The 26,823-nt window shown below is 44.6% G+C and overlaps 1 protein-coding gene across 7 annotated transcripts in view; it reads left to right on the plus strand.

Moving 5' to 3' along the window:
* Positions 1-8,685: 8,685 nt before the first annotated feature.
* The window catches only part of LOC100345977 (beta-galactosidase-1-like protein 3), a 60,925-nt gene continuing 42,787 nt past the window's right edge, over positions 8,686-26,823 (plus strand). Inside the window, exons 1-7 of one of the 7 annotated variants that reach the window (XM_089314542.1) lie at positions 8,686-8,830; positions 9,000-9,136; positions 9,734-9,859; positions 10,048-10,260; positions 24,133-24,201; positions 24,827-24,922; positions 26,157-26,265. In XM_089314542.1, the coding sequence (XP_089170668.1) occupies positions 9,114-9,136; positions 9,734-9,859; positions 10,048-10,260; positions 24,133-24,201; positions 24,827-24,922; positions 26,157-26,265 (636 nt within the window). In that variant the 5' untranslated portion in view covers positions 8,686-8,830; positions 9,000-9,113. Of the gene's footprint in view, positions 8,831-8,879; positions 9,137-9,733; positions 9,860-10,047; positions 10,261-21,222; positions 21,375-21,647; positions 22,392-23,278; positions 23,407-23,822; positions 23,873-24,132; positions 24,202-24,826; positions 24,923-26,156; positions 26,266-26,823 lie in introns of those variants that run through there. The other 6 variants (XM_089314549.1, XM_008248356.4, XM_089314555.1 and 3 more) reach the window with 6 other exon arrangements.

Raw genomic sequence — 26,823 nt, forward strand, 5'->3', positions numbered from 1 at the left:
CCCAGCCATTGTGGAGTGAGCCATCAGATGAAAAACCTCTCTTTCAGCTAAATAACATAATAAAAATAAAAAAGTTATTCCCCACAATCCTACTAGGCTCTACAGCAGACTCCACTGCAAAAGCTTAAGCTGCATCACGGACTTCTCTAAGCTCTCTTTGTAGAATTGTACTGGATCACTTGCCCTAAATTCAGTAGGCTGAGCAGGGAGGAACTTGTACAGTTGTTGACAGGTCCTGTTGCATTTGAATGAATATCTCAGTTATTATAGATAATTGCAGAAGATCAATGAATAGGCTACTTGTCTAAAATGGGTAGATTCTTCTCTCATGAGTGATTGTTTGACCTATTTGATTCTATTGCTTTGGTTCACAGGGACCCTGGATAAGGGGTCTTAGTGTTATTCTTTTTTTTTTTTTTCAGGCAGAGTGGACAGTGAGAGAGAGAGACAGAGAGAAAGGTCTTCCTTTGCCGTTGGTTCCCCTCCAATGGCCGCTGTGGCCAGGGCGCTGCGGCCGGTGCACCGCGCCTATCCGAAGGCAGGAGCCAGGTGCTTCTCCTGGTCTCCCATGGGGTGCAGGGCCCAAGCACTTGGGCCATCCTCCACTGCACTCCCTGGCCACAGCAGAGAGCTGGCCTGGAAGAGGGGCAACCGGGACAGAATCCGGCACCCCAACCGGGACTAGAACCTGGTGTGCCGGTGCCGCAAGGTGGAGGATTAGCCTACTGAGCCACGGCACTGGCCAGTGTTATTCTTGATACTTACAATAGAAGTCTCCCTAGTGGACTGTATTCTCTCTCTCAACAACAACAAAAAAAAAAAAAACCTGAATGTTTGCATGCAGCTATCCATAGGGTGTCAAATGGTCTGTCTTTGAAATGACAGAAACTCAAAGAATTGTGTGATTATGAGAATAACATAAACTATGAGTGGTGCATTGAAGCTCTAAACCTAAAATGACCATAACTGAGAGTATTGCTAAAGACTCAAGTTGTGGTCACACTCTCACCTAGGGTCAAAACCTTGCTCAAAGAGGAGAAATTGTTAAAAATTGCTAAAAAATTGTGAGAGGCCATTGTGTTGGACTGAGCTCCTGCACGAGGCATGAACACACTAGACCACAATGGAGGCACTCTTGCTCAGTGTTACACCATCAAACTGAAATTTTAAGAGAGCAGGTAAGATCCCCAAGCACACCAGTTTTTCCCCTGAAAGCTGGTGGTTCTGGTCTGTCTGAGTTAGTATAAAAATTCTCTTCCACTTGAATTTTTAGGAAAAAAACCCTGATGTAACCTGATGTTAAACAATTTCCCCATAATTTTACCCCATCTTATAAAACTCACTGTTCTGCTATTTCCTAGTGTTGCTCCCCGTCTTCGTGGAGGAATGACACAGGACCCTGCGCTGTTCTTTTGTGCTCGGCCCTCCCCGGGTTTGCTGCTGGTTCTTCCCGGCTTGGCTACTGTCCCTTCCACCTCCGTGGAAGGGCGGTTCCCCCTGCCACTTTCCCCACTTCCACGGGGGAGCGGCACACCGCCGGCCGGCTCTCTCGGGGGCTGCTCAGGTGTTCCTCAGGTGTTCCCTTTAGATGTTCCTGGTGCATGTTGTCTCGCTCCTCCTTTATAGTCCTTTTCCACCAATCCCAACTCTGCTACCCACACGCCGAGTACGCTGCTCTCCTCCAATCAGGAGCAGGTCCTACAGTTTATTGGTTGAACTGGAGGCAGCTGTGTAGAAGCTGTTTCTCCCTTCTCAGCGCCATATTGTGGGAGAGCAGATGCATAGAATAAGTCTTAATTCCAGTAACTTAGTCTAGTCCGGGTTGCTCCCCACACCTAGTAGGTTTGAGATCCAACCTACTATTTATGATGGTGACAAAAAGTGACTTCAGGACATCAATGCACACATTTTTTCTCAATTTTTCAATGTAGAAAGATTGACTAAAAGGTAGGAAATAATTGAATTGACTTAAATCTGGCTGAGTCCTACCTCTCTCCATGTCTTAAATTTGGCCGAAACATTTCTCCATACACAGTGAATACAACCTAACTTTGTTTGTAAAACAACCTGTAGTTACTTTTGACAGGTAGCTGAGTCTTTGCCAATCACAAGCATCCAACTGCTCAAATCATGTTCAAATAGGACTCATGCCAACTGTCAACAATTGGTTTGTCTCTGTTCTTCACCCCCATTTCTTTTAAAGATTTTATTTTATTTATTTGAAAGGTAGAGTTAAAGAGAGGGGGAGAGAGAGAGAGAGAGAGAGAGAGAGAGAGAGAGAGAGACTTTCTATCTAATGGTTCACTCCAGCAACAGTGGAGCTGATTAAAAGCCAGGAGCCTTCTACTTATTTTTTTTTTAATAATCCCATGAAACTGGGATTTTTTAAAAAGATTTTATTTATTTATTTAAGAGGTAGAGTTACAGACAGTGTGAGAGAGAAACAGAGAGAAAGGTCTTCCTTCTGTTGGTTCACCCCCAAAATGGCCGCTACAGCCGGGTGCTTCCTCCTGGTCTCCCACGCAGGTGCAGGAGCCCAGCACTTGGGCCATCCTCCACTGCCCTCCCAGGCCACAGCAGAGAGCTGGACTGGAAGAGGAGCAGCCGGGACTAGAACCTGGTGACCATATGGGATGCCGGCGTCTCAGGCGGAGCATTAGCCAAGTGAGCCATGGTGCCGGCCCTGCCTTGTACTTCTTCCAGGTCTCCCACATGGCTGCAGGGGTCCAAGGATTAGAGTCCTCTTCTATTGCTTTCCTAGGTCATAGCAGAGAGCTGGATCAGAAGTAGAGCAGCTGGGACTTGAACTGGCACTCATATGGGATGCCAGTACTGCAGATGATGGCTTAACCTGCTAAGCCACAGCACCAGTCCCTCACCCCCATTTTCTGAACATCACTTCCTTTCCTCTTGCTATAAATAAATACAACCTTCCTATGTGATGGATGAAGCATTCTGAAACATTTTTGGCCTAGACTCTTGCCCTACTCCAGAATCGGAAATAAAGCCAACTGTGACTTGCAGAATTAGATTTGTTGTGTGTGTGTGTGTGTGTTTTTTCTCTCAATACTAATACTATTCCTATTAAAGCATGTGCACTCATTCTCAGTTTAAAGGTTGGGGTAACCTGACTAAACTACTTTCTTTCTTTCTTTCTTTATTTTGACAGGCAGAGTGGACAGTGAGAGAGAGAGACAGAGAGAAAGGTCTTCCTTTGCCGTTGGTTCACCCTCCAATGGCCACCAATTAAAGGTTGGGGTAACCTGACTAAACTACTTTCTTTCTTTCTTTCTTTATTTTGACAGGCAGAGTGGACAGTGAGAGAGAGAGACAGAGAGAAAGGTCTTCCTTTGCCGTTGGTTCACCCTCCAATGGCTGCGGCCTGCGCACCGCGCTGATCCAAAGGCAGGAGCCAGGTACTTATCCTGGTCTCCCATGGGGTGCAGGGCCCAAGCACTTGGGCCATCCTCCACTGCACTCCCTGGCCACAGCAGAGAGCTGGACTGGAAGAGGGGCAACCGGGACAGAATCCGGTGCCCCGACCGGGACTAGAACCCGGTGTGCGGGTGCCGCAAGGCGGAGGATTAGCCTAGTGAGCTGTGGCGCCGGCTAAACTACTTTCTTAAAGAATGACTTGCCATCTTTACATTTCAAGGCATGATCAGTCCCGTCCTCTCTGATTTTTGTGACCAAAACTCTGTTTCCCAGATTTTGAGTCTCCCTCATTTTTAGCCCGATGTTTCACATTTCATGTTCACCAAACATTAGGGGAATCCACCTCTCTTCCTCTTGCTGTCTAACCCATTGTACAGTGAAGAAGCACTCATTGAGGGCCTGTTTAATGTCTGGCAGTTTTTAGGTGCTAGCAGGGATCCAATAGTGACCTAGACACCTAAACTCCCTATTCTCATAGAGAGTATGTGGGGATTGAATATAATAAGCTCCAAATACTTTGGTTCAATCTTTCTTAAGGAGTTTACTTGAAATAAATCTCACAATTCACAATGGTGTAAGAGAGAAAGTGAGTGACCTAAATGTCCTTGAGAATCTAACTCATTGGACCGGTATTTCCTTTGTTATTGAGATAATGGAGAAAAAGCTGAGAACATTTATTGCCATTTCTCATAATGGCACACAAAGTGAAGAGCATTAGCCATGTGGGTGCTGGTACTACTTGATTGTGGGCGTTCTCTGTATTTTGTCATAAAATTGATTTTTTGTTTTACTTATTTACTGAGGAGAATGAGATGCTAGATTGCATCAGTTTAAAGACTTATTTCTTTGTTGTTCTCAGAAGCAAAATCTTTAAATTCCTGAACTTGAAAATGCATTTTACCTGGTTATTGTTGGAAAATGTTTGCCCTCTAACTATATTTGTTACAGGAAATTATATATGTTTGTTACAAGAAACTGAAATGGCTCATCTACTGTGCACACCAACTCTATGGTATCACCATATATAATCTATGACCTTACCCAATGTATTCCATAACTCTGTCATTTTATAAATGGATTATTTACCTGCTTGTCATAGAATACCATGTGCTTTATTTTGACTTTCTTCCTGTAAAGTTGATTATGAAAGAATACCATGATTTGATAAATCAACTTCTGAATTCAATGATGAGCATGGTTATTAGTCCATTATAGCCAGAAACAAAACAAAATTAAAGATGAGCACATAAGGAAAGAAAACAATTAAAGATTTGATATAAGTGGTATTTAGTAGATAAGCAACAGAGTCGTCACTAGAGAAAATAATTGAAAGATTCATGTTCCCATTTAGGTTTTTGGAGTCTGCTATAAAAGGAATGCATCATTCAAACAAGGTGAAAAGCCTGTGTAAAAACTTTAAAACAAGAGGGAAGTGGCTAGTTGGTGGTGAACAAAGGCTGGGGTGGCTGGAGGGCAGAATGTGCCCCTGAAATGTCTCCTAAATGTTTTCTCATTCCTAATCATTGCATCTGCTTGCTTCTTGTTTTGACACATATTCTTTTGGATGTTGTATGTTGTGAATTTTACATTTTCCCTTCTTTCTCTTCCTCCCCCCTTCCTCCTCCTTCATCTTCCTTTTTCTGGATTTGCTGTAACTCGCAGCACATAGCCTGGTGTATGCAGAGGAAGGAATTTGAGAACTCGAGGGCAGAAAAATAGATGCTGCCAAATCTGAAAGCAGAAAAAAATAGACTAAACAAATGAAAAGAAAAAAACACAGAAACTCAGAAATCAGTGGGAGATTATAAAAGATCTAATGTTCATATAATTAGAATGACAGAGAGGAAAGAGAATATGGGCTGGAAAGTTACTTGAAAAATTAATGGATATCCTTTCAGGGACATGTCAAGAGGGTTAAAAATGTGTTCATGCAGCAACTTGTACATGAACATTCATGGAAGCATTATGTGAAATAGATAAGAGTGGAAACAAGTCCAATATCCATGAGCTGAATGGATAAACAAACTATGGCCTATTCATACAATAAGAACACTGCTACATGCAACAGTATGGGCAAACCTTGAAAAAATGTTGTTTAGTGAAAGAAGCCACTCAAAATTAACTTCGAAATATTGTATGATTTCATATTTATGAACTATCCAAAGTAGCAAATCCACAGAGCTGATGTATGCTGATGGTCACTGGGGTAGGAGGGAGGAACTGGGACTGATCTCTAATAAATATGAAGCCTCTTTCTGGGGTGATGACAATTTCCTGTATTTACAGATGATGGTGGCACATCCTTAAGAATACTCCCAGACCCAGAGAATTGTACATACACATTTTATGACTGTGATTTATGACTCAGCTTAAAAAATGGATGAAAAGCTCCACATTTGGCAAAATATTTAAAACTAAAATTCAAGAAGCAAAATAAATCAAAAAATGAGAAATCCAAAAGAAATATGCAGACAAAGTATATCATAATCAGGCAGAAAACTAAAATCTTCAAAGCAGCCAGAGATAAAGGACATATTACGTTTAAAAGAACTCCATTTGGAGTTTCAATCAATTTCAAGACATGGAATTCAAACCTTTTCTACAGAGGTTAGTAAAAAGAGGTACGATATTTTTGAAGTGCTGAAAGAAAATACTTTCCAACTGAAAATTGTGTATCTGGTAGCGGTACCATTCAGAAATAAAGCTAGTACAGAGATATAACAGAAAATAGGGAAAGAAAAGGTTCAAACAGTGACAAACTGCATCACACATTCCGAATAAAAAGCAGCAGCAAATTGAGGATACAAGGAAGCTACCTGCTTCGATAAAAGTATATACATAAAGTATATAGCTTAATATCATACTTCATGGTAAACAATGGACATTTCCAATCAACACTGGAAACAAAATATAAATGTCACCTCCTGCCACTATTCTTTTTTTTTTTTTTTTTTTTTTTGACAGGCAGAGTGGACAGTGAGCGAGAGAGGCAGAGAGAAAGGTCTTCCTTTTTCCGTTGGTTCACCCCCCAATGGCCGGTGCGGCCGGTGTGCCGCAGCTGGCGCACCGCGCTGATCTGAAGCCAGGAGCCAGGTGCTTCTCTTGGTCTCCCATGCGGGTGCAGGGCCCAAGGACCTGGGCCATCCTCCACTGCCCTCCTGGGGCACAGCAGAGAGCTGGACTGGAAGAAGGGCAACCGGGATAGAATCCGGTGCCCTGACCAGGACTAGAACCCGGGGTGCTGGCGCCGCAGGCGGAGGATTAGCCTACTGAGCCGCGACGCCAGCTGCTGCCACTATTCTTAAACACAGAAATTTTAGCTACTATAAGAAGACAAAAAATACCATGCATACCTGAAGGGTAGAAATAAAACTGCCCATATTTGTAGACCACATAATCAACTATGTAGAAAAAACAAGAACTCTTCTATCTCCTAACATTAATATGTGAGTTTATCAGAGTCACAGGGCATAAGATCAAAACAAGGAACTTAAATGCATTTCTACAGGCCAGTAACAAATATTTCAAGACATAAATTAAAAATACAATATCCTTTCAAAAATTTCAAAGGAAATGTTTTATTTCTGCCTGTTTTAAGTAGAATAAACCTGACAAAATATTCATAGGCTTTGCGTGTTGAAAAATGACAAAATTCTGATGAAAAATATCCAAATAAATGAAGAGACATACACTATATTTGTGGATGGGAAAACTCAACATGGTGTTAACACAACAGTTATTTGATAACATTTCTTATTAAAATTCCAGCATCAGTTCTGGCAGAGACAGAGTAGCTTATTCTACACTTTAGATAGCAAGTCACAAGCCCTAGAATAGTTTTAAAAATACTGACAAAGAAAAGTATGTTATGTGGCTATAAAACCTACATAGTCATATGGTGGAAATCATAATGGTCACAATAGTGCATTGTTAACAATGTGAGAATGAGGACAAGATAAATAATGTGCAAACTTTTCAGGTGCTTATGGCTCAACGAGGAAAGCATATGTGTAAAGAAGGAAACGACCCATGGTATTCTCTTAGGACTGCATTCTGGGTTTCAATCTATGTTCTTGCTTCGTACGGGAGAGAAGAAGCAAGGCATCCAAGAGAGAACATCAAAAGGTTGCTTTTATGAACATAGGGACCTCAAATCCAGCATTTCTGAAACTGGGCACATCATTCCTCTATTGAAATCTCTGTCTCTCCCTGCCTCGATCTCAGTGACACCCAACAAGAAGTTATTTAGCCTGAAACGTAGTGGTCTCCCAGACTATTTGCTGTGGACCACCCACCTTATGCAGTTATTAAGAGCTGCCACTTTTACCCCTGAATTCACATCCTGCTCTTGCTTCCTATTGCCACCACAGAGCAACCCTCGCCCTCATTCTATAGTCACCAGGTCTATGGGATGACTTGTCTATTTCCCATTTAGCCTCCACAATGTAATCTGCATAAAACCAAAATTTCACTTTATTTCTGCTTGAGATTGTTTAGTGGTCTCCAACCACCCCACTGGTTTCTGCAAAGATACAGAGCTACTTAGCCCTGCACCCACAGCAATGGCCACGCCTGATCTGCCCCCTGCCAGGCTCCAAGTACTTCACACCTCGAGATTTCCAAAGTAGGTTGTGCATGTACTGTGCTGTGCAGACACTTTCGAGACACTCCCAAGACAATTCTCACTCTTGTCAAGATTCAATTCGGGGTGGGGGGCTGCACTGTGGTGCAGTAGGCTAAGCCTTTAGCTTATGGCACCAAATGGGGTGCAGTTCATGTCCCAGCTCCTCCTCTTCCCATCCATCTCTCTGCTATGGCCTGTGAAAGCAGCGGAAGATGGCTCAAGTGCATATGAGAGACCTGGAAGAAGCTCCTGGCTCCTGGCTTTGAATCTGCCCAGCTCTGACTGTTGCGACCATTTGGGGAGTGAACCAGTGGATGGAAGACTTTTCTCTCTGTCTGTAGCTGTACCTCTCAAATAAATAATAAATACAATCTTTAATAAAAGGAACTAATTTGGGAAAAGTGTTACCCTCCTGTACTTCACTGCACTCTGCAACTTTCATGCAGCGTTTACCTATCCCATTGAAACTGTTCTAATTATGTACCCAACTGACTCATCCATTTCTAGTCAGAAGCGCTGTATCTGAACATAATGGGCACTGGGTAAAGTGCGGAACCTGAGGCATCAGGACTTCCTGCTCTGTCAAGTACAGGCGGGCGTCCTTTTCTCCCTCCTGTCCTCCCACTCATCTGCGCGTTTTCTGCAAGCTGGCAATGGACTCGCAGTTCGAACAACCCAGGGCCAGAACGATAACGCAAAGTTCCCAGGGCTGAAGGTCATCTGCACCCGGGCTAGCAGCGTCGACACTCAGGAGCTGTGGGCTCTGCGCTGGTAGGTCGGGAGTTGGACAGCCCCTCCTTGGCACGGCAGGCAAGAGGCTCTGGGATCCCAGGCCCTGGACCGCAGAGGCTGCGGGCAGGCTGCGGCATTGCGGGGAGGTAGGGTCCAGAGCCCTGCCACCGGCGCCTGCCCCAAGATCTCGCCCTGACTCCCTTTGCAGAGCGCAGTCGTGAGTCTGCCCCTCCACGCGGAGTCCGGCCCGGGCGCTGGGTCGTTTGGGGCTGCTGAACGGAGTTGGAGCAGTACACGGCGTGGAGTCCTCGGTCTCAGCGCGATGGGTTCCCTGCGCTTTCTCAGGTGAGTCCTTCCTCCAGTCCCGTCTGGATCCTCATGGTCCCCGAGTGCTGTCCTGGTACGCCCCCAACCGTCCCCTGATTCTGCTGGTCACAGTCAGGCTTTATTGCGTGAGACCCTGGGCACGTTTCTAGAACCAGGGCCCCTTCCTGGGCCCTCAGCTCTGCAGGAGACCTGCTCTGCTGTGAGCCTCCTCCCTCCCGGGTCTTCTGCGGGCCTTGGCCCCATGCGCTGAGGGTCCCCACCACTGCCGGCTGGAAGGAAACCCCGGTCAGCTCCCCTTGCAGGATACTGTGTCCCTGCGGTTCCTCTGGGATAAAATGCCCCCACGTGTCCTTCCTCCGCTAGGCCTAGACTGTTTCCCCAGTGCCCGGCCCCACCGTGTTCCAGGCTGCTTCCAGCGTCAGGTTCAGAGTGAGGAGAGTGGGATAGCCTGGGCATGGGGAGACTTGTGGGGCAGGTGGAGCCTGATCTTCTTGCCTTCGGGTCCCCTAAGACAGGATCTACCTTCAGGGCCTCCATCTGAGGCTCTGGCCCCTCCAGGGCCGGAGAACAGCTGGCCTACATCTTTCCTGACCCTGTGTCCCTTCCTCCCGGCAGCCGCTGCCTCTCCTGGAGCAGGATCCTGGCCATCTTTTTCCTGCCATTTATCTCATCAGGTCTTGCTCCTCGCTCGAAGCTGAGAGAGACCAATCCGTCCCAAACAGCACAGCCGTCTGAGCCCAGGTTTGCTTGCGGGGGGTTTGGGGTTAGGGAGGGCAGCAACTTCTCTCCTCTTGGAGAAATCAATGCGCAGGAACAAGGGCAGAGCGTGTCGGCTCACGGGAGCAGCAGTTTCCCCGAGGGCTCAGCACTCTCCGCTCTCCCCCATCCTCTGTCCCTTTCTGTCCTCCGCCGTCCTGTCCCCTCTCCAGGTACAACTGGTCTTATGTGACCCCTCTCGAGCTGAAGAACCGATCTGTGGGACTTGGCACTGGGAGCACAGTGACGGGTCACGCACACTTCACTCTGAACGGTCACAAGTTCCGGATCTTCGGGGGCTCCATCCACTACTTCCGGGTGCCCAGGGAGTACTGGAGGGACCGCTTGCTGAAGCTGAAGGCCTGTGGCTTCAACACTGTCACCACGTGAGTGCAGCCCCCACCCTGTTCACTGGAGACCTCTGGGGAGCCAGCACCTGGCGGCTGCAGCCTGGCTCAGAGCCCAGTGTCTGCTTTGGGGCTCAACGTGAGGACCTCACTTCTGATAGACGCTTCCTGCACCTGCCTGTCGTGTTAAGGCTTCTGTCACCTAGGTCTTTTCCTTTCATTGCTCTATGATCAAATCTTTGGAGGGGGTGTGGGAGAAATATAGGGGTTCTTTAAAAAGGTTTGTTCCGAAATGTCTGTAGGTTTGTTCTAAAGGTCTGTAGGTTTTTTTTTTTTTTAAGATATATCTATTTATTTGAAAGACAGAGTTGCAGAGTTATAGAGAGGCAGAGGCAAGAGAGAGAGAGAGAGAGAGAGAGAGAGAGAGAGAGAGAAGTCTTCCATCCGCTGGTTCACTCCCCAAATGGCTGCAATGGCTGTAGCTGCGCCCATCTAAAGCCAGGAGCTAGGAGCTTCTTCCAGGTCTCCCACGTGATGCAAGGGCCAAAGGGCTTGGGCCATCTTCTTCCTAGGTCGTAGCATAGAGCTGGATCAGAAGTGGAGCAGCTGGGACTTGAACCAGCACTCATGAGATGCCGGCACTGCAGGCTATGGCTTTACCCACTATACCACAGTTGGCCCCAAGATCTGTAGTTTTTGATGCAAAGAATCTTGAAATCCATGCATTGTTTTATCCCAGTGTGCACTTACCCTGACCTTTTGCAGGACTCCTCCTGTAGAGGGTGCAGGTGATTTCCTCAGGAATTTCTCATGTCCCTTGGGAGCACTCTATTTAATGACACCCTAGGATTGTTTAACAAGTGTGTGGAAAACAGAATTAAAATGTAAGTGTGCATTGGAACAAAACCTTTTGGAAGTTCATGTGTAGTTTTTTTCACAGTTAACTTCCCATGGACATTTTGAAGATCCCTTATATGCATGGGTTTCAAATTCTTTGTACCAAAACAAATTTATATTTTAATTACGTTTCACAAGCTTTGTGAAGTCCCCTTGTCTGTTCAAGGCATGCTTACAAACAAACATGCTATTACACACAGATAAGTGTTTCTAAAACAATTTTAATTTGTGCATAAGAAGGTGAACAAGTAAAACAGTGACAGCAGTATTAAAGAGTGAACATGTAAGTGGATGGCAATGTCACTTCAGGGAAATGTTATGGCCTAAAGGGAATGAGCTCTGTGGGTTAGTGACCTAGGGCTTAGAGACATAAGTATCTGAGAGGCATGGCCATCTATCCAGGCTCTGTGTCTCTGACTATCACATTGCAAGACCCAGTGCCATCGTCTGTACCTGGGCAGAATACCAATTGCTTCAGAAGGTAGTGTTGGTGATTAGAGGAGAGGAAAGTTTTATCCAATATCTGTAAAGCATGTGTCACCATGTCTGGTATTCAAACTATTGTGTACTCAGCACTTGTGGCCAAAATAAGTGGGTACCAGCGTTTGTCACTAGAAGGATTTAAGTGTGAATGGGCATGAACTGACATTGTATTGTGAGAGAGACAAAGGCAACATACATTGAAGGAGGGCTGATTTCCAGGCATGTTTTCAGCATATTCACAAATAATTTTTTTTCTTTAAAAATTTATTTATTTATTTGAAAGTCAGAGTTACACAGAGAGAGAAGGTGAGGTAGAGAGAAGAGAGAGAGAGAGAGAGAGAGAGAGAGAGAGAGAGGTCTTCCATCTGCTGGTTCACTCTCCAAGTGGCCGCAATGATGGAGCTGTGCTGATCCGAAGCCAGAAGCCAGGAACTTCCTCTGAGTCTCCCATGTGCGTGCAGGGGCCCAAGGACTTGGGCCATCTTCTACTGCTTTTCCAGGCCACAGCAGAGAGCTGGATCAGAAGTGGAGCAGCTGGGACTTGAACCAGTGCCCATATGGGATGCCAGCTCTGCAGATGGTGGCTTCATCTGCTACTCCAGCCCCAATCCCTTTGTTGTGATAACTTGTCCTGTGACATGAGTGGTATGAGTTGCATTGTGCAGGGCAAGAATCTGAGTCGCCAGGAATTAATGAACGTGCTCAGGATAAGGGATGTGTGCCCTGCAGTACAGCACATGTGGGTGGTCTCGGAGCCCACACTGGCACACGGCTAACTCCACTGTATGTTTGTGTGAGACTGAAACCACAGGAGGAGCACAGGCTCCTGTGTGTACCTGGAGGATAAGGCAAACACACACCACTCACAAGGTAAAAATGGTGATGGGGTGCTGAGCAGTCAAGTTCTTTTGTTAACAGACCATACGCTAGAATAATCTTTTTTTTTTTTTTTTGACAGGCAGAGTGGACAGTGAGAGAGAGAGAGAGACAGAGAGAAAGGTCTTCATTTGCCGTTGGTTCATCCTCCAATGGCCACCGCGGCCGGCACGCTGCGGCTGGCGCACCGCGCTGATCCAATGGCAGGAGCCAGGTGCTTCTCCTGGTCTCCCATGGGGTGTAGGGCCCAAGGACTTGGGCCATCCTCCACTGCACTCCCTGGCCACAGCAGAGGGCTGGCCTGGAAGAGGGGCAACTGGGACAGAATCCGGCGCCCCAACCGGGACTAGAACCCGGTGTGCCGGCGCCGCAAGGCGGATTAGCCTAGTGAGCCGCGGCGCCGGCCTAGAATTATCTTTGTTTTGGAATTATCTTAAAGCTACAAAAGCCAGAGTCCTTGCGGGTGGATTGAACTCTGAACCCACAGAAATTTCTGGCAAGTCTCCATAATTGAGACTTTGTGTGTTTGTGTGTGTGTGTGTGTATATCCGTATCACATTTCCTGTATTCCATTCACCTATCAATGGGCACCAAGTTTGCTCCTATATTATGCTTAATGTGAATAATGCCAAGGGTGCCTGTAAGGCCTTTAAGGTCATGGGATGGCGGGGTAGTCACCCTCAGAGGAGGAATTTTGCCGTCGCCAGAATTCAGAGGCTAATTCCAATAGATCCAGCACCATAACGTGATAGAAACAATTGTAGTTGTTCAGTGATTGCTTCTCTAATGTTTATACACAAGACTGGAAAACATGAATGCACGTTCTCCCTATAGCAATTCCCTGTGGAGTCAGAAATATTATTATCTTTCATGGCGAGAAAACTGAGGCCAAGAGAGGAAAAGCCATTGTCCCTAAATTGCAAGTGACAAAGGCACACAGGTGGCAACAGTGGAGCTGTGCCACTCAGGGAGGCCTTGGGCACACCTGCTGGGACTGCAGGCTGCTTGGAGACTGAGGCTCACTCTCAGAACTCTGCAACCTTGCTGCAAAGCTTCCGTTGCAAGGACGTTTTATAATGCAGGATATGCATTTCTGTCACCTGCGATTAGAAAGGCTTTTGTGGTGAAGCCATGGGATTTATTAGTTAACAGCAGGGAATTTAAAATTTACCATATAGAATATAAAGGACAGAAAAGTATTATCAAAATATCATGGGGAATCTACCATAAACTTTTTTTTTTAAATTAAAAAAAAATTTTTTTTGACAGGCAGAGTGGACAGTGAGAGAGAGAGACAGAGAGAAAGGTCTTCCTTTGCCGTTGGTTCACCCTCCAATGGCCACCACGGCCAGCGCGCTGCGGCCTGCGCACCACACTGATCCGAAGGCAGGAGCCAGGTGCTTCTCCTGGTCTCCCATGGGGTGCAGGGCCCAAGCACTTGGGCCATCCTCCACTGCACTCCCTGGCCACAGCAGAGAGCTGGCCTGGAAGAGGGGCAACCGGGACAGAATCCGGCGCCCTGACCGGGACTAGAACCCAGTGTGCCGGCGCCGCAAGGCGGAGGATTAGCCTAGTGAGCTGCGGCGCCGGCCTCTACCATAAACTTTTAAAGGTACAATTATATTGTGTTAATGCCAAGCTGTTTAAGTCAATATTGTCTTTCTGGGTTAATAGTACTTTGATTGTTAAAGGCATTCTTTTCTGTAACTATTTTTTTACAAACATTTATTTTATTTACTTGAAAGGCAGAGTTACAGAGGTAGAGGTAGAGGTAGAGAGAGAGAGAGAGAGAGAGAGGTCGTCCATCCTCTGGTCACTCCCCAGTGGCCACAATGACTGGGGCTGGGCCAGGCCAAAGCCAGGAGTCAGGAGCCCCATCCGGGTCTTCTCCCACATGGGTGCAAGGACCCAAGCACTTGGGCCAGCTTCTACTGCTTTCCCAGGCACATTAGCAGGGAGCTGGATCGAAGTGGAGCAGCCAGGGCTGCACTGGTGCCCAAATGGGATGCCGCTGGCCCCTCTGTGAAGAACTTTTTCAAAGGGATCACCACAGTTGTCTTTATCTGTTTGTTATCTTCACTGACCTGTGGTCCTTCAGGGCCCTGGAATGCAGAATGAGCTCTTTCCTCCTGAATGCCCTCTGCTGCTCCCTGGTGGCAAAGCTGCTCTCTGCAAAGGGAAACAGGATTAACTTCAAGCAGAGGGGCAGTAAACTGATCCCAGGCTAGTGCATGAAACAAATAATTAAATCATAACTAATTAGTGAATTTTACTGGAAGCTGTTACTGCATGTATGTTTTAAATTATTTGCATCTTGGTTTCTAATTAAATCCTATTTTTTTCTTCCTACAAGAGTTTCATAGTTTAAAAAAGTACCATTTCATAATTGTACAACTTTATAGGGTGTAATTCAGGACATCTATGCAGCATGTAGTGAGTTGATCATGGTAATTAGCATTTCCATTTCTTCATATTTAGAGACTTCAAGCTCCTCTCCTTTACTTCTCCATAAAATATAAACGTTTATTGTGAACTAGCCTCACCCCACTGCACAGTGGAACACCAGACCTGTTCCTTCTATCCATGTTTGTGTACCCATTCTCAGCCTCCTTCTATATTTCCACCCCTCCCTTCTCAATCTCTAGTAATCACTATTCTACATTCAGTTGGACTTTTTTCTTTTTTTGTTATATATCTATATGTGACAGAGAATATGTGACAATTGTCTTCCTGGATTATTTCACTTGTAATGTCCTCCACTTCCACCTATTTTGCTGCACATGACAAGATTTCATTTTTCTTTATAGTTAATCTTCCATTGTGTGTGTGTATATCCATATCACATTTCCTGTATTCCATTTACCTATCAATGGGCACCAAGTTTGCTCCTATAACATGCTTAATGTGAATAATGCCAAAATAAACATATAGTTTGGGTATCTCTTTGAAATCCTGATTCCATTTCTTTTGGATAACCTAGAAGTGAGTAGAATGATTTTTAGCTTTTTGAGAAAAAAAAAGCTCAGAAATATTTCCCATAATAGCTATATTAATTCATATTCTCATAGTGTGTAAGGGGTCCCTTTTCTCTACATCCTCACTGATTTGCTATTTTTGTCTTTTTGTTGCCACCCATTCTAACTGGGGTGAGGTGGTATTTCATTGAGATTTTGATTTGCATTTCCCTTATGGATAATCATATTGAGTTGCTTTTCACATATTTTCTGGCATTTTTAATTGTTTTGAGTACTGTTTGTTCATATTTTTTCACTTTTAATTGGGTTATAAATATTTGTGTTTTGCTTATTTTTGAGCTCTATGATTAGTGATGTTGAGCATACTTTTACATACCTCTTGGTTTGAAAAGTGCCTCCATATTTATTGTATATTTTAAAATTGTATTATTTATTCCCGTGTTGTTCAGTTGAGCTCCTTAGATCCTTTGGTTAATAACTTTTGATATTTTGATACTTTTGTTAGATGTATAGTTCTAAAATATTTGCTGCCATTCTGTAGTTTGTCTCTTCAATCTGTTGTTTCATTTTTTTTTTGTATTGTTTTATTGCAGAAGCCTTTTAGTTTGGTGAAATCCCATGTGTCTATTTTCACTTTTATTCCTTCTGTTTTTGGAGTCTTATTCATAAAATCCTTGTTCATTCCAATATACTTTATCTTCTGTTTTCTTCTAATGATTTCGTAATTTCATGTCTTACATTTAGGTTTTAATCCATTTTGGATTTACTCCTGCTTATGGCAAAAGGTAGAGATTTAGTTTCTCTATTATTTACTTTTCTCATTTAAAATTTTAATTTACATAAAGGGAACAAATTTCATGTATTTCCCATGTTATCATCTTCCCCCTTTTTCTTTTTCTCTTTCTTTTTGCATTGACATATTTTCAATCACAAGCTTAACCCTTCACTAAATAAATAACTTAGCAAATAATAAGTAGAGAAACTGTTGTTCCTCAGGAGTATATTAAAGGATTATAAATGATAATCAAATGTCAATTTTAAATCAAAATGTCAATTTCACTCATATATATTACATTTTTTTGTACTCTATATATTAGTTACCACCAGTCAGAGAAAACATATTTGTCTTTTTGGGACTTGCTTATCTCACTAAGAACAATGGTCTCTGGCTGCAACTATTTTGTTGTGAAAGACGGGGCTTCATTCTTTTTAAAACTGCTGACTAGTGTTCCATGGTGTATATATACCACAACTCATCCAGTCATTACTTGGTGTACACCTTGGTTGCTTCCAGCTTTTATGCACTGAGCTGCTATAGTCACAGGGGAACAGATAACTCTTGTATGCTGATTTCAGCTCCTTTTCGTAAATTCCCAGGAATGGGATGCAATCCCAAATGTTAATTTTGGTTTTGACTGCCTGTGCTTCTGGGGTCTTTTCCAAGAAGTCTTTGCCCGTACCTATATCTTGCAGGGTTTTTCCAATGCTCTCTAGTAATTTGATGGTGTCGGGTCATACATTTAAGTCTTTAATCCATGTTGAGTGAATTTTTGTGTAAGGTGAAAGGTAGGGGTCTTGCTTCATGATTCTGCACGTGGACTTCCAGTTTTCCCAGCACCATTTATTGAATAGACTGTCCTTACTCCAGGGATTGATTTTGGATCCTTGATCAAATATGAGTTGGCTGTAGATGTTTGGATTGATTTCTGGTGTTTCAATTCTGTTCCATTGGTCTATCCATCTGTTTCTGTACCAGTACCATGCTGTTTTGATAACAACTGCCCTGTAGTATGTCCTGAAATCTGGTATTGTGATGCCTCCGGCTTTGTTTTTGTTGTACAAGATTGCTTTAGATATTCGAGGTCTCCTGTGTCTCCATATGAATTTCAGCATCATTTTTTCCAGATCTGAGAAGAAGGTCTTTGGTATCTTGATTGGTATTGCATTGAATCTATAAATTGCTTTTGGGAGAATGGACATTTTGATGATGTTGATTCTTCCAATCATGAGCATGGAAGATTTTTTCATTTCTTGGTATCCTCTTCTATTTCTTTCTTTAAGGTTTTGTAATTTTCATCGTAGAGATCTTTAACATCCTTGGTTAAGTTTATTCCAAGGTATTTGATTGTTTTTGTAGCTATTGTGAATGGGATTGATCTTAGCAGTTCTTTCTCAGCCGTGGTATTGTCTGTGTATACAAAGGCTGTTGATTTTTGTGCATTGATTTTATACACTGTTACTTTGCCAAACTCTTCTATGAGTTCCAATAGTCTCTTAGTAGAGTTCTTTGGATCCCCTAAATAAAGAATCATATCATCTGCAAAGAGGGATAGTTTGAGTGCTTCCTTCCCCATTTGTATCCTTTTAATTTCTTTTTCTTTCCTGATGGCTCTGGCTAAGACTTCCAGAACTATATTGAATAGCAGTGGTGAGAGTGGGCATCCCTGCCTGGTGCCAGATTTCAGTGGAAATGCTTCCAACTTTTCCCCATTCAATAGGATGTTGGCGGTGGGTTTTTCATAAATTGCTTTGATTATATTGAGGAATGTTCCTTCCATACCCAGTTTGCTTAGAGTTTTCATCATGAAAGGGTGTTGTATTTTATCAAATGCTTTCTCTGCGTCTATTGAGATAATCATATGGTTTTTCTTCTGCAGTCTGTTAATGTGGTGTATCACATTGATTGATTTGCGAACGTTGAACCATCCCTGCATACCAGGGATAAATCCCACTTGGTCTGGGTGGATGATCTTTCTGATGTGTTGTTGCATTCTATTGGCCAGAATTTTTTTGAGGATTTTTGCATCTATGTTCATCAGGGATATTGGTCTGTAATTCTCTTTCAATGCTGCATCTTTTTCCAGCTTAGGGATTAAGGTGATGCTGGCTTCATAGAAAGAATTTGGGAGGATTCCCTCTTTTTTGATTGTTCTGAATAGTTTGAGAAGAATTGGAATTAGTTCTTCTTTAAATGTCTGGTAGAATTCAGCAGTGAATCCATCTGGTCCTGGGCTTTTCTTTGTTGGGAGGGCCTTTATTACTGTATCTATTTCTGTCTCAGTTATAGGTCTGTTTAGGTTTTCGATATCTTCCTGGTTCAATTTAGGTAGGTTGCATGTGTCCAGGAATCTATCCATTTCTGATAGATTTTCCTGTTTGCTGGCATACAGGTCCTTGTAGTAATTTCTGATGATTCTTTTTATTTCTGTGGTGTCTGTTGTTATGTTTCCTTTTTCATCTCTGATTTTATTGATTTGGGTCTTTTCTTTTTTTAGTTAGTTGGGCCAATGGGGTGTCAATCTTGTTTATTTTTTCAAAAAACCAGCTCCTCGTTTGGCTGATTTTTTGTAATTTTTTTTTTTTGGATTCAATCCTGTTGATTTCTTCTCTGATTTTAATTATTTCTCCTCTCCTACTAGATTTGGGTCTGGTTTGCTGCAGATTTTCTTATCCTTGAGATGCAGTGAAAGCTCATCTATTTGGTGCCTTTCCAATTTCTTGATGTAGGCACCTATTGATATAAACTTTCCTCTTAACACTGCTTTTGCTATATCCCATAAGTTTTGGTATGTTGTGCTGTTATCCTCATTTACTTCCAGAAAATTTTTGATTTCTCTTTTAATCTCTTCTTTGACCCATTGTTCATTCAGGAGCATGTTGTTCAATCTCCATGCATTTGCATATGCTCTAGGGATTCCTGAGTTGCTAATTTCCAACTTCATTCCTTTATGGTCTGAGAAGCTGCATGGTATGATTCTAATTCTTTTGAATTTGCTGAGACTTGCTTTATGGCCTAGTATGTGGTCAGTCCTAGAGAAGGTTCCATGTACTGCTGAGAAGAATGTAAATGCTTTCTGTGTAGGATGAAAAGTTCTGTAGATATCTGTTAGATCCATTTGGGCTATAGTGTCGTTTAAATCTACTGTCTCCTTGTTGATCTTTTGTCCTGTTGATCTGTCTATTTCTGAGAGTGGGGTATTGAAGTCCCCCAGTACTATTGTATTGGGGTCTAAGTCTCCCTTTAAGTCCCTTAACAAATCTTTTAAATAAACCGGTGCCCTGTAATTAGGTGCATATACATTGATAATTGTTATATCTTCCTGTTGAATTGATCCCTTAATCATTATATAGTGCCCCTCTTTGTCTCTCCTAACAGTTTTTGTGGCAAAGTTTATGTTGTCCAATATTAAGATGGCTACGCCCACTCTTTTTTCATTTCTGTTGGCATGGTATATCTTTTTCCAGCCTTTCACTTTCAGTCTGTATGGATCTTTATTGGAAAGATGTGTTTCTTGTAAGCAGCAAATAGATGGGTTTTGTTCCTTAAGCCAATCAGCCAATCGGTGTCTTTTAACTGGACAGTTCAGGCCATTCACGTTCAATGTGACTATTGATAAGTAGTAGCTTTGCCCTGCCATTTTCCAAAGATATTTTCTGATATATGTTTTGAACTTCCTGTGATCTTTTGGTGTGAGATTTCCTTCATTTATCTTCTTTCATATTGATGACCGTGTTTCTGTGTTTCTGTGTGTAACACATCTTTAAGCATCTTTTGCAGGGCTGGACGAGTGGCGACAAATTCTTTCAATTTCTGTTTGTTGTGAAAGGTCTTTATTTCACCTTCATTCACAAATGAGAGCTTTGCAGGATATAATATTCTGGGCTGGCAGTTTTTCTCTCTTAGTACCTGGGCTATATCTCGCCATTCCCTCCTAGCTTGTAGAGTTTCTGATGAGAAGTCTGCTGTGAGTCTAATTGGAGATCTCTGAGAGTAATCTGATGTTTCTCTTTTGCACATTTTAGGATCTTTATGTTTCACTGTGGAGAGTTTAATTACAACGTGTCGTGGTGAGGATCTCTTTTGGTCATGTTTATTAGGGGTTCTATGAGCTTCCTGTACTAGGATGTCTCTGTCCTTCTCCAAACCTGGGAAATTTTCTGCTACTATCTCACTAAAAAGGCCTTCTAATCCTTTCTCCCTCTGCATGCCTTCAGGAACTCCTAGAACCCGAATGTTGGGTTTTTTAATAGTATCCTGAAGATTCCCGACAATATGTTTTAGATTTCTAATTTCCTCTACTTTTCTTTGGTTTGATTGTATATTTTCCTGTGCTCTGTCTGCTAAGTCTGATATTCTCTGTTCTGCTTCACCCATTCTGTTTTTAAGGCTCTCTAATGTGTTTGTCATTTGATCTATTGAATTCTTCATTTCATTATGATTCTCGTCACTATCACAGTTTCCTGTTCTACTAGTTGTTTCATTTCATTTTGATTCCTCCTTAATATTTCATTTTCACCAGAGAGATTTTCTATCTTGTCCATTAAGGATTTCTGTAGTTCGAGAATTTGTTTTTGAGAACTTCTTAATGTTCTTATCAATTTTTTGAGATCTGCTTCTTGCATTTCTTCTATCTCATCATCTTCATAATCTTGAATTGGGGTGTCTATTTCATTTGGGGGCGTCATAGTGTCTTCCTTGTTCTTGTTACCTCGGCTTTTGCGTTTGTTTGTCATATTGGAGATATTCTTTGGTTTTTTCTCGTTATACTGTGACTCTGGATTAAGAGGACTGTCTGCTTTTGATGGATCCTTAGAGGCTGTGATGGGTGTGGCCAGAGAGCTCTGGTTCTACAGGGTTAAGGGTGTGCCAAAGGTTATTCACCCTGATTGTTCTCTTGCGCTATCTCTCTCTCTCTCTTTTTTTTTTTTTTTGACTCAGTTGGGAAGTAATTCTAAACAGCTGAGTGGAATTGAGAGTCGTTAATGTATGAAATCTGGCCCCTATGGGTATTGGGTTGCTTACCAGAGTCAGGTGTTTCTGCTTGGCTAATGAGAGACACCCGCTTTACATATGCAAAATGGCACGCACTGCTTTACTTTTGTAAAATGGCGCCTGCCCTTTGTCTTGCTCGGCTTTGTAAGGTGAGTGGAGAGAGAGGCTAAATGTCCGTGCCGGTTCCCCTTATTTATTCGATTTTTTTCTCTCCTCCAGCCAGCCTGGTGAACTTCCCCCAATGGGGTTTCAGGCCTCGTTCTCTGCAGGCTTTTTCTGCCTTTCCCCACCAATGTCTCGGGTTACCGAGAGGTTTTTAGCTCACCTCCCCTTCCAGCGCTGGCGCGCAGACTCTGCGGCTCCGGCGGGTCTGGCTGCTCCGGTGGTCTAGGGTTATAGTCACTTATTTACTCCTACTGTGTATTTTCAAATAGCCTCTCTTCAAGCTCACTCATTCTTTCTTCTGTTTCATCTATTCTACTAGTGATGCCTTCTATCATGCTTTTGATTTCACTGCATGCACTTTTCATTGGAAGGATTTCTGTCTGATTTTGTTTAATTACTTATACCTCTCTCTAAAAACAGAGTATTGGGTTATTTCTGTGTTCTCTTGAATTTCATTGCATTTCATTAAAACAGCTAGTTTGTAATCTTCTTTGAGTATTTGAAAAGTTCAGTGCCTAGATGGTTGTTTTTTGGCACCTTATTTTGCTCTACAGGGGAGGGCATTTATCCCCTGGAGGTTCTTGATGCTTGTTGGTAGATGACGTTATGTGTTCACCAAAGGATTATAGTGCTCTGGCTTTGTGGTTACCCTTCCAGAAGTTGTTGGCAGGCTTTTGTTTTCTCTGAGGCTAAGAATAATTTTGATATTTCAGTAGTAGATTACTCCTTAAGTCTAAGTTTCTCCAGGTCCTATGTTGATTTTTTTTCCTGTTTTCAATCCTAAATATTCCCTAAGCTCAATTTTGTTCTAAGTCTGAAGTTGGAGTTTCCTTCAGAATAAACTAAGGAGGTACCTAAAATGGCATAGTCTATCCCTCCAAGCCTCTTTTTATGGCTGGGGTAGGCTTAGCCTCTTAGTCCGGTGTCCCCCCAATGCTGCAATGCTGGTTCAAACCTGAGTCCACAGTTCACTGAGACCAGTGCAGCCTGGGCTAACTCAGGTATGGTCTATCTGCCTCTGAGGTTGAGCAGCTGTCCAGTGCCTCTCCTACAAGCCACTGGTGATACTGACTAGGATATAAGACTGACTAACTGGGTCCATGGAACTCCACTTGGCACTGAAGCAGGTCCAGAGGCTTTGTCCTGAGCACTGGCCTGGGGACAGGACCTTTAGGATCTGCTCAATATTAGATTTTACCACTTTGGCACTGAGTCCCAAAGTAGTCTTATGATTGCTTGCTGTCTGCCTAAGTGTGGAGGAGGGGTGACAGAGGATCCCCTCAGTCACTGAGACATATAATAGGTGGGGGCATATCTTGGTCTTACAGTCACTGGGCCCTGTGAAATTTTGGGGGTGCACACCAGGTCTGCATGAGGCTGGTGGTGATGCATGCTGAAACAAGTTTGTCCCACCAGGGCACAGATCTCTGCCTGATGACTGGGGTGCATTTGGAGGCTGTACACAAGCACTTTCCTAGGTCTAGGGACTATTAGCCTCTGCCTTGTTTTGGAAGTTACCAGCCCAGCATTGAGTCCCAAAATACAGTCTGGTGGCTTCTTACTGCCTGTCTGAGTTTGGTAGAGGGTAATAAAGGCAGCCCTCTAGCTTCTTAGACTACAGCAGTTTGGGTCACATCTGGAACCCACAATCACTAGGCTCCATGAATCCGAGGGGTGCATACCAGGCCTGCCTGAGGCTTGGGTTGACACCTGCCATATGAGCCCATCCCATCAGAGCACAGGTGTCTGTCTGATCCCAGGACAAGTCTAGAGGATCATTGTGTAGGCACTGGTCTGATCACGAGGTTTCAGTGTGCAGTGGGTCAGGCTCTGAATCCAAGGTAGGGTCTTTTTTTAAAATTTTTAATTTTTTTTTATTTTTTGACAGGCAGAGTGGACAGTGAGAGAGAGAGACAGAGAGAAAGGTCTTCCTTTGCCGTTGGTTCACCCTCCAATGGCTGCAACGGCCGGCACGCTGTGGCCGGTGCACCGCGCTGATCCAATGGCAGGAGCCAGGTACTTATCCTGGTCTCCCATGGGGTGCAGGGCCCAAGCACTTGGGCCATCCTGCATTCACTCCTGGGCCATAGCAGAGAGCTGGCCTGGAAGAGGGGCAACCGGGACAGAATCTGGAGCCCCGACTGGGACTAGAACCCCGTGTGCCGGCGCCGCAAGGTGGAGGATTAGCCTAGTGAGCCGCGGCGCCGGCCCAAGGTAGGGTCTTAAGTTCCCTCTTCTGCCCTCCCCTACAGCAGCTGGAGCCTTGCTCAGCATTCTGCTGCTAGTTGGGGGATGGGTGGAGAACAATGCCTGGCAATGTAGGGTTCAAATACTCTGCAAGTATGGGCCCGGGCAGCAGGGTCCAACTTTAAATGTTATCACAGTGGTTCCGGAACTGAACTTCAATTTCCTCTCCCTCTCCTAAGCAGGAAGTGTATCTCTTCACGATGCACTTCTTAGAGCTGGGTGAAAGGAGACACAGGTGATTCTTCCATTCCTGCTTGCTTCTGTGTGATCTTGGAAAATCATTATACTGAAATGAGACACTGCTCTCATCTACCTTCCATTGTAAAGGTGACTTGGTAAACAAATAGCTGTGCACACTGGTGTTTCTGGGGAGAGGTGGTCACCAGAGTGTCCTACTCAGCTGCCATGTTGGTTCTCACACCCATGTACTGTCTAGAAATTTTTTAGGAAAGAACAAAAACAATTCTTAGTCTTCTTCCCTCTTATGTCTTCCAGATACATTCCCTGGAACCTCCATGAGCCAGAAACAGGCAAATTTGACTTTTCTGGGAACCTGGACCTGAAGTATGTGATGTTGCTGCTTCTGTGAGCTGGCCTGGGGGGCGGGGTGGGGAGGAGGCAGAGAGATGGTTGCATGGGGAAGATCAGCAGTGTAGCAGTGTGCTACCTCTCCTTTGACAGCCAGAAGGGGATAGGGCTAGAGTCTCTTCTCAGCACCATGTAAGAGGTTTTGCTTCATAGACACAACCTGATTTCCAGAAGGGATGGGCCTGCAGATTCTAGACCATACTTGGCACTGCAGCCCAGAGGGAGCAAAGATCCTGGGTGTGATCTACCACTGCAATGGGGCTCAAAATCATGGGATGGGGCATATGCTGCCCATTGGGTTCACTGCTATAACTCCGTGTTACCTGCCAGAGGTGGTTCCTCCTCAGGCTCCCAGAAGGGAAGATTTCAAGACTGGGAGTTGGAGAAAATCCAGCTCACAAGTCCTCAGGCCTCTGATCTGCTATATGAATGCCCTATTCTGCTAGGGGTGGTGTGGAGCCTTCCGTCACTCCAGTGTCTGTGGTGGAGAAAGTATGGGGAAGAGACACAGCTCTTTCACCCTGGGGTGCATGTAGGCTCCCTTCCACCTGGCCTCTGCCCTGGACTCATGCTCAGTGCTGAGGGGGTTTTACCTCCACAGGACCTTTGTGACGATGGCAGGGGAGATCGGGCTGTGGGTGATTCTGCGTGCTGGTCCCTACATCTGTGCTGAGATCGACCTTGGGGGCTTGCCCAGGTAAGCTCGGTCCTGACACCAGAGTTGTGGTTTAGTAAACTATTTTGCTTTACCAAAAGTAAAAGTTCAGCCTAGTAATGATGAGAGCAGCCTTCACTGCCTGAGCATGTGTGTCTAGCATTGACTGTGCCCTCTCACCTGCCACCTGAGAGCTGTGGCCAGGGGCTGGTATCATTGCTATCCCCATTGCACAGGAGTGGAGATGGTTGTCCTGGTTCATGAGCTTGTGGCCTTGCCAGGGACTGCAGGGAGGAGGCGGGGCAGGAGGCCCATCCTCGTCTCTCTCCCCACAGGCAGGTGCTATGGCTACCTCTACTGTTCTCATGCACAGGAAGAAAGGACACGGAAGCTTTGGGGTCTGCACAGAAGGCCTAACCCCTCTGGTCTCTCTCTTATGCTGTTTCCACCTCTGCCACCCCCTGAGACTCGGCCCACTCCCTTCCTTCTCTCTTCCTTGGTCTTATTTGCTCATCTTTGATGTTGGTTCTCAGTCCAGATGTGTGAGGTTTGGGTGAGAATTTGAGAATCCTGTTCTTCACCTGTGCCATCAGATGGGACTCCTGGTTTCCGTCTCGGCTCTGCCGTCAGATAAATACTTGTCCTCCTCAGATTCATATGAAAGCTTTGCTTTTCTGCACGATGGGCTCTTTCTCACATCCATCTCAGGAACACAAAAAGCCTGTGCCCGATGGACATGGAATTTAGGGAAGTGACTGTTCCCTGTGCTGGACAGCTGTGGAGCTGGTACCACCCTGGTGACCAGGACAGGGCTGAAAACCCATAAACACTTAGTACTTAGGTCCTAAGGCAAATGGGACCCTGTCCCCCAAAGAATGGATGCTGTGGTCATGAAAAATGTTCTCAAAGAGCTGAAAAGAATGGATAAGCATAGTCAGTACATGGAAAAGACTCATGAGACGTGGGTGTAGGAGTCCAGGCAGGCTCAGTCCCTCAGGCTGGCCACATGGATCTGAAAGATACTCTAGGTTGCAAGGTGCCTGGGAGATGGAGGTGGTGTTTTCCTGTAAATGCCACAAGTCTGGGAGTGGTCCAAGATACTCAGCTGGTGCAGATCCTTGCAAGACCCCTGGGTGCGGCAGGACTCTGAGAATGAGCTGTATGCCCGGAGGTGAAAGCTGATGTAGGGGGCTCTGAGGAGGGCCTGGAAGCCACGCTCAGTGGCCCCACCCATACTGTTCTGTCTATGCACTGAGCCTCCCTCTCCCACCCCCAGCCGTCTACTGCGAAACCCCAAGGCCATACTGAGGACGACAGAGAAAAGTTTTATTGAAGCAGTGGACAGGTATTTTGATCATCTGGTTCCCAGAATGGCTCCTCTCCAGGTAAGGCCCAGTTTCCCTTTCCATCTTTTTCTCACTGCAGGAAACTAGCATGTTCTGACCTGACTGCTCTGTCACACCTGGATTCTGTACTATCCGCTGAGGACAGGAACTTTGACTTCTGTCCATTGGGTTTCACCCAGGGTTCTGGAAGATCCACACCACACATCACAGGAACTGCACCAAGGGTTGTCTTGGGTATGATTGTGAGTTTAATACTCACTAATGCACTGATATGCATCCTTCCTGTCTTTGCTCTTTTTAAAAAAATTTTTTAATATTTATTTATTGGGCTGGCACTGTGGCATAGTGGGTTAAAGCCCTGGCCTGAAGCGCTGGCATCCCATATGGGTGCTGGTTCTAGTCCTGGTTGCCCCTCTTCAGATCCAGATCTCTGCTGTGGCCTGGGAAAGTAGTAGAAGATGGCCCAAGTCCTTGGGCCCCTGCACCCACATGGGAGACCCAGAAGAAGCTCCTGGCTCCTGGCTTTGGATCAGCACAGTTCCGGCCATTGCGGCCATCTGGGGAGTGAACCAGTAGATGGAAGACCTCTCTCTGTGT

This window comes from Oryctolagus cuniculus, chromosome 1 (assembly GCF_051225735.1).
Source record: "Oryctolagus cuniculus isolate XC-2025 breed Fujian yellow rabbit chromosome 1, ASM5122573v1, whole genome shotgun sequence".
Taxonomy (NCBI): domain Eukaryota; kingdom Metazoa; phylum Chordata; class Mammalia; order Lagomorpha; family Leporidae; genus Oryctolagus; species Oryctolagus cuniculus.